This window comes from Bos grunniens, chromosome 11, assembly GCF_055505025.1.
Source record: "Bos grunniens cultivar Pamir isolate PY7600 chromosome 11, Bosgru_T2T1.0, whole genome shotgun sequence".
NCBI classification, from domain to species: Eukaryota; Metazoa; Chordata; class Mammalia; order Artiodactyla; family Bovidae; genus Bos; species Bos grunniens.
In genome coordinates this window covers 12994164-13009658 of record NC_141175.1, presented here as the reverse complement: position 1 = coordinate 13009658, position 15495 = coordinate 12994164, and the positions used below count along the sequence as shown (strand labels likewise).

Genomic DNA, 15495 nt, shown 5'->3' with positions numbered 1-15495 from the left:
ACCTGCATACAGGTTTCTCAAGAGACAGGTCAGGTGGTCTGGTATTCCCATCTCTTTCAGAATTTTCCAGTTTATAGTGATCCACACGGTCAAAGGCTTTGGCATAGTCAGTAAAGCAGAAATAGATGTTTTTCTGGAACTCTCTTGGTTTTTCGATGATCCAGCAGATGTTGGCAATTTGATCTCTGGTTCCTCTGCCTTTTCTAAAACCAGCTTGAACATCTGGAAGTTCACAGTTCACATATTGCTGAAGCCTGGCTTGGAGAATTTTGAGCATTACTTTACTAGCGTGTGAGATGAGTGCAATTGTGCGGTAGTTTGAGCATTCTTTGGCATTGCCTTTCTTTGGGATTGGAATGAAAACTGACCTTTTCCAGTCCTGTGGCCACTGCTGAGTTTTCCAAATTTGCTGGCATGTTGAGTACAGCACTTTTACAGCGTCATCTTCCAGGATTTGAAATAGCTCAACTGGAGTTCCATCACCTCCACTAGCTTTGTTTGTAGTGATGCTTTCTAAGGCCCACTTGACTTCACATTCCAGGATGTCTGGCTCTAGGTGAGTGATCACACCATCATGAAAGTGAAAAAGGAGAGTGAAAAAGTTGGCTTAAAGCTCAACATTCAGAAAATGAAGATCATGGCATCTGGTCCCATCACTTCATGGGAAATAGATGGGGAAACAGGGGAAACAGTGTCAGACTTTATTTTTGGGGGCTCCAAAATCACTGTAGATGGTGACTGCAGCCATGAAATTAAAAGATGCTTACTCCTTGGAAGGAAAGTTATGACCAACCTAGATAGCATATTAAAAAGCAGAGACATTTCTTTACCAACAAAGGTCTGTCTAGTCAAGGCTATGGTTTTTCCAGTGGTCATGTATGGATGTGAGAGTGGGACTGTGAAGAAAGCTGAGCGCTGAAGAATTAATGCTTTTGAACTATGGTGTTGGAGAAGACTTTTGAGAGTCCTTTGGACTGCAAGGAGATCCAACCAGTCCATTCTAAAGGAGATCAGTCTTGGGTGTTCATTGGAAGGACTGATGCTGAAGCTGAAACTCCAATACTTTGGCCACCTCATATGAAGAGTTGACTCATTGGAAAAGACCCTGATGCTGGAAAGGATTGGGGGCAGGAGGAGAAGGGGACGACAGAGGATGAGATGGCTGGATGGCATCACCGACTCGATGGACGTGAGTTTGGGTAAACTCCAGGAGTTGGTGATAGACAGAGAGGCATGGCGTGCTGCGGTTCATGGGGTTGCAAAGAGTCGGGACACGACTGAGCAACTGAACTAAACTGAACTGACTTTGTGTAAATATCACATTCCCCTTTTAATTTATCTATTTACTTATTTATATTAGTATGCACACATGGTCTTCTGTTTTATTTAAGGGGTTATAATCCTTTTGTATCATTATTTGTTCTGATGCTCAAATTGTCCCAGATATGACCAGTGAAAATCCTTTGCTCCTTCAAACTCACTTTTGTGTCTTTCTGGCATTTTTACATCATTTTTTTAGATTTTAATTTCTTATAATTTTTTGCTTTATTACTGCTTGAAACAAAGTAGTGACTCTAACATCATGAACAATTAAATAAGGAAGCAGGACTGCAGAGTAGAGAAGAGAAATAATTTCCACAAAGCAAGAAAAAAAAAAAAAAAAGAACTTTATTCAGTGAGATCTCTATGACCCACATGATTAGCAAATTTTGAACTGCAATTTCACTCTATGTCTTTAACCAATTATTCTTCTGGCTCAGCTTTATTTATTTACTTCTGGAAAATAGTATACAAAGCTTTTTATTTGTATTTTTAAATTAATTTTTATTGGAGTATAGTTGCTTTACAGTGTTGTGTTAGTTAGCAAATGAATCCGTTATATGTATACATATATCCCCTATTTTTTTATTTTCCTTCCTGTTTAGGTCATCACACAGAGCACTGAGGATAGTTCCCTGTGCTATACAGTAGGTTCTCATTAGTTATCTACCTTTTGCATAGTAGTGTATATTTATCAATCCCAATCACCCAATTCATCTCACCCTCCCTTCCCTGCATTGGTATCCATGTTTGTTCTCTACAACTGTGTGTCTATTTCTGCTTTACAAATAAGTTCATCTGTACCATTTTCTAGATTTAACATATAAGCAATATTACACATTTGTTTTTCTTTCTGACTTATTTCACTTTGTATGAAATAAGTCTCTAGATCCATTCACATCTCTGCAAATGACACAATTTCACTCCTTTTTGTGGCTGAGCAATATTCCACTGTATACATGAATGGCATCTTCGTCTATACCTCTGCTGATGGACATTTGGGTTGTTTCCATGTCCTGGCTATTGTAAACAGTGCTGCAATGAACACTGGGGTGCATGTATCTTTTTCAAGTATAGCTTCCTCTGGGTATATGCCCAAGAACGGAATTGCTGGGTCATATGGTAGTTCTATTTTTAGTATTTTAATGAAACTCCATACTGTTCTCATGGGTTTCCCAGGTGGCACTAGTGGTAAAGAATCTACCTGCCAATGCAGAAGCTGCAAGAGGCGTAGGTTCAATCCCTGGGTCAGGACTATCCCCTGGAGCAGGAAATGGCAACCCGCTCCAGTATTCTTGCCTGGAAAATTCCAGAAGCACCTGGTGGGCCACAGTCCATGGGGCCGCAAAGAGTTGAACTCGACTGTGCACATACTGCTCTCCATGGTGGCCATACCAATTCACGTTCCCAAAAACAGTATAGGAGAATTTCCTTTTCTCCACAACCTCTCCAGCATCTATTGCTTATAGATTAAAAAAAAAATTCATTTATTCAGCTGTACTGGGTCTTAGTTGCAGCAAGCAGGATCTAGTTCCCTGACCAGGGATCAAACCGAGGTCCCCTGCACTGGGAACAAGGAGTCTTAGCCACTGGACCATCAGGGAAATCCCTGTAGATTTTCAGAAGATGGTTATTCTGACCAGTATGAGGTGATACCTCATTGGCATTCATTTGATTTGACTGGCATTCATTTCTCTAATAATTGGTGATGCTGAGCATCTTTTCATGCGTTTGTTGGCCATCTTAATGTCTTCTTTGGAGAAATGTCTATTTAGGTCTTCAGCCTATTTTTTTTCTATTGGGTTGTTTGGTTTTTTAATACTTAGCTGCATAAACTGTATATTTTGAAGATAAATCCCTTATCAGCTGCTTTATTTGCAAACATTTCCCCCCATTCTGAGGGTGGCCTTTTCATCTTGTTTATGATTTACTTTGCTGTGCAAAAGCTTTTAAGTTTAATTAGGTCCCATTTGTTTATTTTTATTTTCATTTACATTATTCTAGGAGGTTACTTGGAAAATCCCACGGATGGAGGAGCCTGGTAGGCTGCAGTCCATGGGGTCGCGAAGAGTCGGACATGACTGAGCGACTTCACTTTCACGCATTGGAGAAGGAAATGGCAACCCACTCCAGTGTTCTTGCCTGGAGAATTCCAGGGACGGGGGAGCCTGGTGGGCTGCCATCTATGGGGTCACACAGAGTCAGACACGACTGAAGTGACTTAGCAGCAGCAGGAGGTGGGTCAAAAAAAGATCTTGCTGTGATTTATGTCAAAGAGTGCCTAAGAGTGCCCTATGTTTTCCTCTGAGTGTCCAGCATTATATTTAGGTCTTTAATCCATTTTGAGTTTATTTTTGCGTATGGTGTTAGGCAGTGTTCTAACACATTCTTTAACATGCAGCTGTCCAGTTTTCCCAGCACCACTTATTCGAAATACTGTCTTTTACCCCCTGTATATTCTTGTCCCAATGTCATAGACTAGGTGACTACAGGAGTGTGGGTTTACCTCTGAGCTTTCTATCCTGCTCCATTGATCTATAATTCTGCTTTTGTTCCAGAATCATGCTGCCTTGATTACTGTAGCTTTGAAGTAAGGTCTGAAGTCAGGGAGCCTGATTCCGCCAGCTCCATTTTCCTTTCTCAAGATTGTTTTGGCTATTTGGAGTCTCTTTTGTTTCCGTACAAATTGTAAAAAATGTTGTTCTTATTTTGTGGAAAATGCCACTGGTCATTTGATAGGGATTGCACTGAATCTATAGATTGCTTTGGGTAGAAGAGTCTTTTTCATAATATTGAGGCTTCCAATCCAAGAACATGGTATATCTCTTCATTTGTGTCATCTTTGATTTCTTTCATCAGTGTCTTAAGTTTTCTAAGTATGGTCTTTTGCCTCCTTAGGTAGGTTTATTCCTAGGTATTTTATTCTTTTTGTTGCAATGGTAAATGGGGTTGTCACCTTAATTTCTCTTTCTGATCTTGTCAGTGTATAGGAATGCAAGAGATTTCTGTGTATTAATTTTGTATCCTGCATCTTTACCAAATTAATTGATTAGCTCTAGTAGTTTTCTGGTGGCATCTTTAGGATTCTCTACGTATAGTACCATGTCATCTGCAAACAGTGACAGTTTTACTACTTCTTTTCCAGTTGGGTTCCTTTTTAAGATTACTTTTTCTTCTCTGATTGCCATGGTAGGACTTCCAAAACTGTTTTTAGTAAGAGTGATGAGAGTGGATATCCTTGTCTTGTTCCTGATCTTAAGAAGAAATGCTTTCAGCTTTTCCCCAATGAGAATGATGGTTGCTGTGGGTTTGTCTTATATGGCCTTTAAGGTACATTCCCTTTATGCCCTCTTTCTGGAGAGTTTTTATCATAAACGTGTGTTGAATTTTGTAAAAAGTTTTTTCTGCATCTATTGAGATGGTCATATGGTTTTTATTTTCAGTCTGTTATTATGGTGTATCACTTAACTGATCTGCGTGTATTGAAGAATTCTTGCATCTCTGGGATAAATTCCACTTGATCATGGTGCATTGGTGGTTTGCTAATATTTTGTGGAGGATTTTTGCATCTATGTTTCTTGGTGATATTGACCTATAATTTTCTTTGTGATATCTTTGTCTGGTTTTGGTATCAGGGTGATTGATGGTGGCCTTGTAGAGTAAGCTTGGGAGTGTCCCTCCTTCTGTAATTTTCTGGAAGAGTTAGAGAAGTTATTAGCTCTTCTCTAAATGTTTGATAGGATTTACCTATCAGCCATCAGGTCCTGGACTTCTGTTTGTTGGAAGATTTTTAATCCGTTTCAATTTCATGATTAGACTACTCATATTTTCTATTTCTTCCTGATTTAGTCTTGGAAGGTTTGTCCCTTTCTTCCAGGTAGTCCATTTTATTGGCATATAGTTGCTTGTAGTAGTCTCTTACGATCCTTTGTATTTCTACAGTTCAATTGTAATTTCTTTTTCATATCTAGTTTTACTGATTTGAGTCCTTTGCCTTTTATTCTTGATGATTCTGGCTAAAGGTTTATTCATTTTATTTATCTTCTCAAAGAAACAGTGTTTAGTTTCACTGTTGCTACCGTTTTCTTCTTTTCCATTTCATTTATTTCTGCTCTGATCTTTATGATTTCTTTCCTTCTATTAACTTTGAGGGCTTTTTGTTGTTCTTTCTCCAGCTGCTTTAAGTGTAACCTTAGGTTGTTCAAGATTTTTCTTGTTTTTTTGTTTTGGTGGAACTGTACTGCTATACACTTCCCTCTTTTGCTGCATCCCATAGGTTTTGGGTGGTGTTTTCATTACCATTTGTTTCTAAGTCTTTTAAAAAATTTCCTCTTTGATTTCTTCAGTGATCCGTTGGTTATTTAGTAGCATATTGTTTAGCCTCCATGTGTTTTTTTTTTCACAGCTCTTTTTTTTCCTATGCAAGTGTGACAGTCACTCGGTCGTGTCTGCTTTCCGACCCCATGGACTATACAGTCCATGGAATTCTCCAGGTCAGAATACTGGAGTGGGTAGCCGTTCCCTTCTCCAGGAGATCTTCCCAACCCAGGGATCGAACCCAGGTCTCCCATATTGCAGGCCGGTTCTTTACCAGCTGAGCTGCAAGGGAAGCCCTAAACCTGATTTCTAATCTCACAGGGTTGTGGTCATGCTTGATACGATTTCAATTTTATTAAATTTACTGAGGCTTTACAATAAAATAAATTAAAAAAAATTTTTTTTCCAAGGCTTAGTTTGTGACCTAAGATGTTATCTATCCTGGAGAATGTTCTGTGCACACTTGAGAAGAAACTATATTCTGCAGCTTTGGATGGAATGTCTATAAATATCAGTGAAGTTTATCTGGCCTAATGTATCATTAAAAGCTTCTGCTTTCTTATTAATTTTCTGTCTGGATGATTTGTCCATTGCTGTAGGTAAGGTGTTAAACTCCACCACTGTTATTGTTACAGTCAATTCCCCCTTTTACGTCTGTTAGTGTTTGTCTTATGTATTGAGGTGTTCCTATGTTGGGTGCACAAATATTTAAAATGGTTATATCTTCTTTTTGGATTGATTCCTTGATCATTATGTAATGTCCTTCCTTGTCTCTTGTAAGAGTCTTTATTTTAAATTCTATTTTGTCTGATATGGGTATTGCTACTCCAGCTTTGACTTCCATTTGCATATGGTATCCTTTTTCCATCCCCTGCTTTCACTCTCCATGTGTCCCTAGTTCTGAAGTAGGTCTCTTGTAGACTGCATATATATAGTTCATGTCCTTTGATCCATTCAGCCAGACTATGTCTTTTGGCTGGAGCATTTAAATTTAAGGTAATTATCTATACATATGTTCCTACTGCCATTTTCTTAATTGTTTTGGGTTGTGTTTTGTCGGGTTTTTTTCTCTCTCTTATATTTCCCTCTTAAAGAAGTTTCTTTAGCACGTATTGTAAAGCTGGTTTGGTATGCTGAATTCTCTCAGCTTTTGCTTGTCTATACAGTTTTTCATTTCTCCATCAAATCTGAATGAGATCCTTACTGGGTAGAGTAATCTTGCTGTGTTTAGTCACTCAGTCATGTCTGACTTTCTGCGACTCCATGGACTGCAATCTGCCAGGCTCCTTTGTCCATGGGGATCCTCCACACAAGGATGCTGGAGTGGGTTGCTATGCCCTCCTCCAGAGGGTCTTCCCATCTCAGGGATTGAACCCAGGCCGCACTGCAGGTGGATTCTTTACTGACTGAGCCACCGGAGAAGCCTAAGAATGCTGGAGTGGGTAGCCTATTCCTTCTCCAGAGGATCTTTCAACCCAGGAATCAAACCAGGGTCTCCTGCATTGCAGGTATATTCTTTACCAGCTGAGCTACCAGGGAAATCTTGGTAGTAGATTTTTCCTTTCATCATTTTAAATATGGCCTTCCACTCCCTTCTGCCCTGCATAGTTTCTGCTAAAAAAATCTTATGGGGAATCACCTTGTATGTTATTTTCTGCTTTTAATATATTTTCATTGTATTTAATTTTTGCTAGCATGTTTCTCCATGGATTTATCCTGTATAAGACTTTCTGCACTTTCTGGACTTGAGTGACTATGTCCTTTCCCATGTTAGGGAAGTTTTTGACTCTAATTTTCAAATATTTTCTCAGACCCTTTCTCTTCTTCTGGAATCCCTATAAATCAACTGCTGTTGCAGTTAATGTTGTCACAGAGGACTCTGAGACTGTCCTCATTTCTTTTCATTCTTTTTTCTTCATTCTGCTCTGCAGCAGTATTTCCACCATTCCATCTTTCAGCTCATTTATCCATTCTTCTGCTCAGTTAGTCTGCTATTGATTTCTTCCAGTGTATTTTTAATTTCAGTTATTGCGTTGTTCAACCATGATTATTTTTTATCCGTGTTCTTTTAGGTCCTTGTTATCTTCTTGATCTATATCTCTATTCTATTTCTGAGATCTTGGGTCATCTTTATTATAATACTCTGAATTCTTTTCCAGGTAGATTGTCTATTTCCTCCCTTCATTTACTTGGTCCTCTTGGTTTTTACCTAGCTCCTTCATCTGCAATATTTTTTCCATCTTCTCAACTTGTCTAACTTACCATACTTGCAATCTCCTTTCTGATGGCTGTAGGGTCACAGTTTCTCTTGCTTCTGGTTTCTGTCCTCCAGTGGATCAGGTTGGTCCAGGAGCTTGTGTAGGCTTCCTGGTGGGAGGGACCAGTGCCTGTGCTCCAGTGGGCAGGACTGAGTCCTGTCACTCTGATGGGAAGGGTTACATTGGGGGGGGGTGTTTTGGGGTGTCTGTGAGCTTACTATGACTTTAAGCAGCCTGTTTGTTAATGGGTGGGATTGTGTTCCTATCTCGATGGTTGTTTGGCCTGAGGCTCCCAGCACTGGAGTCTGCAAAAAGTTGAGTGGAGCTAAGTCTTGGTATCTAAGCTAACAGCTGTCCCTTCCCTAGGTCTGCTCTCCAAATCCCACTTTTCAGCACCCAGCCTCCCTCCACACCAGCAGACACACAACTCAGGCTGGGGTATGCAGGCTGCACAAATCTTATTCTGGTCTACCTCTCACAGACTGGTTGCTGGTTCCCCTCCGATCCTCTGAAGTTCCTTCTTTGTCCCAGCTGACTTCCGCAGAGTGAAGGGGTTTCTCTGAGTGTAGGAATCCCTCCTCATCCTTCAGCTCCCTGCCAGGGGTGCTGTTCCCTTCCTATTTATTTCCTCTTTTCTTTCTTTCATCCTATCTGGTTGTGTGGGGATTTTTCTTGTGCTTTTAGGTGTCCAGAGAGTTCTGCTAGTGTTCAGTAGGTGCTCTGTGAGAACAGAGAACAGTTCCATTTGCAGATATATTCTTGATGTATTTGTGAGGATAGGTGAATTCCACATCCTCCTATTCTGCCATCTTGACCCCTCCACCCCAAAATGTTTTGAGCACCTCCTCACTTTTGGCACAAAAAGATATCCCAGACTCATCTTTTCACAAGTATAAAAAGAATTAGACATTTCTTCAAGGAGTCCCTGCTCCTTTCAGTAGAAAATGGATTTCAGTTCAGTTGCTCAGTTGTGTCTGAATCTTTGCGACCCCATGGACTGTTTTCCAGCATCAGGGTCTTTTCCAATGAGTCAGTTCTTCACGTCAGGTGGCCAAAGTATTGGAGCTTCAGCATCAGTCCTTCCAATGAATATTCAGGACCTTAAGGATGGACTGGTTGGATCTCCTTGCAGTCCAAGGGACTCTCAAGAGTCTTCTCCAACACCATAGTTCAAAAGCATCAATTCTTCAATGTTCAGTTTTCTTTATGGTGCAGCTCTCTCATCCATACATGACTATTGGAGAAACCATAGCTTTGACCAGAAAATGGATTTAGGAACCAAGATTTGGGTACCCGGGTATGTGCTCCCTGCTACTTGTGTACAGTGGATACTTGGGTGTGCTCACTGCTACTTGTGTACAGTGGAAAACGGGGTGCTCACTGCTACTTGTGTACTGTGGACCCCAGGCCCTTCCAGTGGATAGGGCCAGGGGACATCTCTCTCACACGCACAACCCACAGTACACAGTTACATCTCCATTTTCTGTATATCTGTCACATATACTGAAAGCCATGGGGTTCACACCAATGACTCATTTCAATCCAACACAGGAATAATCGTAGTTTCTTCTCTTTACATATTTTAACTATATTCTAGCCAAAGTGAAAAATGTTGCCTTTATTTCCTTAATATATCGACTTGCTTGTATGTAAGCAATCCTCTCCATCTAGATGTCCTTCTTACTCTGCTCAAATACTGACATCCAGTGCTAGGCCACCAATATCTGCCCCCCTCCCCTGGATCTCCCACCAACAAAAATGCCCTCCTTACCCCAGGGTTCATCACCCTAGTGCTCAGCCATTGCTGCTGTCCTCTTTCCACGTGCCTCCTGTAGATCCCACTGAAGTTCTGACATCTGGTGCCCAAATAAAGCCAAGACACTGTCACCACTGCTGATGCTGTTGCTAAGTCACTTCAGTCATGTCCAACTCTGTGCGACCCCATAGATGGCAGCCCACCAGGCTCCCCCGTCCCTGGGATTCTCCAGGCAAGAACACTGGAGTGGGTTGCCATTTCCTTCTCCAATGCATGAAAGTAAAAAGCGAAAGTGAAGTCGTTCAGTCGAGTCCGACTCTTAGCGACCCCATGGACTGCAGCCTACCAGGCTCCTCTGTCCATGGGATTCTCCAGGCAAGGGTACTGGAGTGGGGTGCCATTGCCTTCTCCACTGTCACCACTGTCCCACGTAAATGCGTCATTGCTTAGCCTCCAACACCCTCAAACAGACTGCTCACTCTCTCTCTGGATCAGACGCCCTCCTCACCCTCTGCCATCCCTTCTGCCGAGATGTCATCATTACTTTATTCAGGGCCTGATAATCACTGTGCATCAGTGACTCAAAGAGACACCCTCATGATGTAGCTTAGACTCTGTCCTCCATGCTGAGCCATCACGGTCACTCCCCATGCCCTTAATTGAAGCTCACCTACCCTGTACAACTTTCTCAATGACTTCTGGACTTGGGGAAGAGTTTGTTTTTTTTTTTTTTTTTTAATTAAATCTCTTTCTACCTGGTCTAATCTGATAACCCACATCTTGCAAATAATCAAGCCAGTTGCAAGCAGACTACCTATCTTCTGTGTCATAATTTCTTTGACCAGAAGAAATTCAATAAACAAGAGTCTTTCGTATAAGGGAAACAGACTCCACTAGAACAGATCACTGAACTCAGTTTCCAACATTCCAAGAGGCAGGGTCCTTAACTGAGGCAAAGGCCCAGAGGATTGGTACACCAGTTTTACAGAGTAATAATCCTATCTGCCCTGTGCATAGTTTGTTACCCACCTAATATTTCCTGTACCCCAAGACATGTTTTTAAAAGTCTAGTAAGTCTTTTTTTTAATGACTGGAGCTTATATATGGTGGGGAAAAAATGTGAGTTAAGTTCCAATTGTAAGACTGTTAACAGCCTACATGTTATACAATTCTATTTACTAAAGACGTCTTTCACTTTTAAACGAAAAACCAAATGTTTGACAAAAGTGAACCATGAATCGGAAATCAATGAGCAGATCCAAGGTGGCTACAACTCATTCATCAAAGCGTAAACCACTTCTTTTATGACAGAATTCCCTGATACCTAAAGCATCCTTTCGGAATGAGTGTAGTGATCCGGGGAGCCATTTCTATTAGTTATTTCTTCCATTTACTGTGGCCTCTGGAATACACTTGCCAATGAGTAAATCTAACTTAAAGATTTATCCATTATTGACACAATTTCTACCTTTTCTTCAAAAATAGCATTTCCCAAAATGTGTTCCAGGAAACATTGGTATCTCAGAATGCTGTCAATATTTGTCATGGAATTAAAAGGTATGGGGCTGTTGTGAATTTCTAGGTAACGTAGATTTCTCCACTGTAGGACTTTTCAGAGTCTATGTTACAGGAATTTTAAGGAGACAAAAATGAGGCACAGCTTTCCCTTTCCCTGACCCCAGTATTACTCACCTATGGTACTCTTTTTGAATGGAGCATTTTTTAGAACTAATGTTCTGTAGACAATATGATGGGGGAAACTCTCTAACATTTAATAAGAATGCATCTCTTTAATTAAAAATCTTAGACCATTTACAAGAAATGAAACTATAATAAGTTAGTTTTATAGACAAATATTCAACTAACTAATAATCAAAGAAATGAAATTAAAACAATGAGAACTGTTCACTTGTCAAGGACACAATGAAGTCATCAAAAGCTAATGATGTGACTGTGGTAATCCAGGTATCCCTGTACTTTGCCAGTAAAGGGTATCTTTTACCCTTTACTGGCAAAATACAGGAGTACAATTCTTCTGGAAAGAAGCTTGGCAAATGTTTTAAAATATTTATGTCTACTAACCTTCAAATGGCCCATCTGAGATTCTCCTTTTAAGGAAACACTCCAAAATGAAGAAAATGTTTTATGTTCAAAGATGTTAATGGCTATACAATAATGGAAAAAAATCCCAGATAATGAAAATTCCTAATAACAGAGAAATGTCTCAGTAAACCAAGGTACATGATACATGATACGCAGCCATGGTAAAGATTTACAATGTTTTTATTATTATGGAATAAACACTTCCATTACTATGGTACCTAAAATTGTGGGTCTCAAAAGTCTAAATACAGTTCCAGTTGCCTCGACACCCACGGAAGATACTTCAGCATGTCACTTCTTCCCAAAGTACAGTGAGGTACAGCTGAACTTTTAAAGTGATTTTCAGACCCTTAAAAAAATTACTGTAAAAGCACAAGAAAGCCCTACTGAAATGGGACTGGGACATTGGGTTAGTCACTTGCCAGTTAAGTGTTTTATTGACAAACCCTAACAATTCAAATTTGTGCCTCAGCAAAATTATTATTTAATACATATCATGAACTTTCAGAGCTGTTTGGGAATATAAGATGGTGAATATTAACTCTGAATGCTAAGGGCCTATTTATTATGTATGTAATTCAAAAAGTAAAGGAAGAAAACATCCCAAAATGCTAGCGATATTTATTTGAGGTTGGGGGGAAGGTAGGGAGACATATTAGGAGCGACTTTCGTTTCCTTCTTACTGCTTTCTGAATTTCCCAAACTTTCTATAATGGGAACGTGTTACTTTTTCAGTAAACATTTTAGTGAAATACACAGCACTATTATTTTTATAATTATAAAAGTTAAAGTTTACTTATTAAACAGAGTAAAATAGAAGGTAAATACCTGTCCTTTTGTCGTGTAATCTGCCAAGATGTTAAGTAGCTTATAAAATACTTCGAACCAGGGGAGATAGCTGAGGGAAGAAGAGGAAACACACGAACTATTAGTATACAGGTCAAAAACTTTAATCAGGAGCTAATTCAAGACAGTACATTTCAGTTTCTCTTTATATCCTGAAGGGCTTTCCTGTTGTAGGCTGTGCTAGAAATGCAGACTGGTAAAATGCTAATTATTTCTGAGATTTTAAAAAATTGCCTGTGTAAGGCAGAGGATTGAATGTCCATTATAAATTATTCCCATGCCTCAGAGCTAGAACAGGTTCATAAAGAAGAAATTCAAAGCAGACTCTGCAATCAGGAACCATCTCTGAAGAGGCCCCCAGGCTCCTCCCACCACACCCACCCCTTCCAGGAAAGCTTCTATTCAAGTTTCTCATGATTGGACACACATGGCCACACAGACACTCGCATAGACACACATACACGGCACTTTCACCGTTGCTGTGTGCAAGTGTCCCAAAGGCCCCAAGAGCTTGAAACCATTCATCAAACTTTCTATTATAATACAGCCTTCTCTGTGCTTATTGCAGCAAGAGCTCTGACTCTCTGCCCCCACTGCCCTCCAGCAGGTCCTGAGCATCATGTCCCTTAATTCTGACGAGAGCCTGGTCCTGACCTTAGTCCATCCTCTGTGTGGCTCACAGAGTGCTCTAAGATGTGAGTGTAAATGGCCCACTGGATTCCATCCCTGCAGCGGTGCCCCATCACTGCAGGACTGCTCAGGACAGCATTCGAGGCTCTTCTGTCAGGTCCTTGACCGTCCTTCCAGTCGCGCTCACTTTGCACCCCATATACACATCCCTCTCACTGCAGTCATACTCTGAGGAACGTCTAGGCATTCTCAAGACTGCCCGGGTCTGCGCTGCATACACTTGGCACTGTTCTTCCTCTGACCTTCACGATCTTCTCTAGCTGACTTCTGCTCATTCTCCTAATAGTTCCCCACTGCTGCCCTGCCCCGACTCTCAAGCCCTAATTCCCCTTTTTCTGTACTGCCCTGTCACATGCCTTCCCAACAGATTAAACATGACAATAAGGAAGGAATCACATCCTTCTTACTCTGTCTTCCCAGGGCCAAGCACGGAGCCTGGCAGACCCTCAGTGCTCAGTGTTGATAACAAACAAAAACAGCAGAGGCGTATTAGTGCTACAGAATTATTGCTGAAACATATTCCTACTCCCAAGAAGTTTTTTCACTTAAAACATCAATAGCTTTGTTCTCCATAGAAAACTTTTCCAAAATGACATCAAACAGTCATGTGGGAAGAGTATCCTATCAACTGCTTGCCGTCATGCTCACATCTGCCCTGCTGCGCTCATAGTGTCCATTACCAATAGAGTGGAGGACTGACTCCATCCCACCAGGCAGAAGGAAATCAGCGCCCTGGACAGATTACCAGCTGTACTGCTGAGGGTAATAAATGAAGTGAGAGGGAACAGAGAGGATAGATAAAGTGCACAGCTCTCTGTCATTAATGTCTGTCTGAAGCCAGCACATGCTACTGTAAAATTTAAGTAGCTTATCAAAATATACTGATAAGCAACTTAACTTTTCACTTCTCTGACAGTATTATCACTTATGTTAATATGCTTCAATCAGCTCTGGCAACTGCATATTGATTATTATAGAGCAAATGACTGCTGCCACTTTACACAGCATTTACTTTGGCAGAGTAATGTAAACATTCAAGAGGGATTAGGGAGGAGATAAGTTTCCCTCTTCCTATTCTGTTAAATAAACCTCTGCTGAGTTAAAAGCCATTATAGAATGAACAATAAATCCCCTCAGAAAAAAACTCCTGCCCAGATTAGAGGACTCTCAGTAAACAAACTTAACCAAGGATTACAAATATCTTTCTTCTTTTCCCTGAAAGAAAAAAATACCACTAGTTAAATCCAGCGGGAAGGGGTCGGTGGGGGGGAAGCAAGAGAAAATATTTTCTTGTAAGGAAACCATGGTTTCAAGTAAATGAGAGCAAAGTTGCAGTCATTTTAGGAAGACTTGAAGGGACATGGGACAGGCTGCTTCTCTGATAATTTAGGACTGCGGTGCACAGGAAGCAGTTCTGGCCACTAGGTCCAACTGACCAACACAGTTTGTGAGGATGCAGGAGGATGACAGGCTACAGTCGCCTGGCCCACAGCCGACTGTGCCCAGGATCTCACACTCAACCTCGACCCCACCAAATCGATTCTTTTTGGCTACACTAAACAGAACCCTCAGCCATGGGAGGCTTTGCAGTTGCCCTGGAAATCAGCCATCTCTCTCTCCAGCCTGACCGGACACAACTGCTCCCCACATGTTGTCCCCTGTGCACTGACAGATGAGTATCTAGCGATGGCAGTGTTAAGGTCTTGAAACCAAAACCCAGCTGTCTTCTTCTTCAAAGGATCCCTCTTTTCCCCTGTTGGGAGGCCAGGGTTCACAGCTGAACTTTATCCAGTGGTGTTTCCTGTACTGCTTCATTAGTGCCGACACAACAGCTTCGAGCTGCTGGCAAGGGTGCAGGTGAGGATATGGAGACCCTCGGCTCCATTTTGTGCTCGTCTGTCAGCACGAAGTAAACACTACTTCCCAATCCAAAGGCAGGAAACAAACGCTCCATTGTGCTGCTCCCTCCTCCCTGGATAGCTAACGGACTTCCAAACATCTCAGGGCTTGCTCAACTTGCTCCCTTCATGCGACTGCTCAAGTTTGCAATGCAGAGCATCACCACGTGTTGGGCTCAGTTCAAGGCTGGGGCCCCAAATCCCAAAGAGTCCCTGCATTGAAGAAGGCCATGGTCCTTTGTGGGAAAAAGAGATAATATAACAAAGAGTAATAGTTTAGGTGGGGGTGCTGGATCTCTTTCCCAAG

At 41.1% G+C, this 15495-nt stretch overlaps 1 protein-coding gene across 27 annotated transcripts in view; it reads right to left on the bottom strand.

The window, feature by feature from the left end:
• Nucleotides 1–15495, bottom strand: part of DENND1A (DENN domain containing 1A) — a 533371-nt gene that overhangs the window by 267887 nt on the left and 249989 nt on the right. For 26 of the 27 annotated variants that reach the window (XM_086325286.1, XM_086325292.1, XM_086325282.1 and 23 more), the window contains one exon: nucleotides 12583–12652. In XM_086325286.1, coding sequence (XP_086181412.1) covers nucleotides 12583–12652 — 70 coding nt within the window. Of the gene's footprint in view, nucleotides 1–12582; nucleotides 12653–15495 lie in introns of those variants that run through there. The other variant, XM_086325295.1, reaches the window with a different exon arrangement.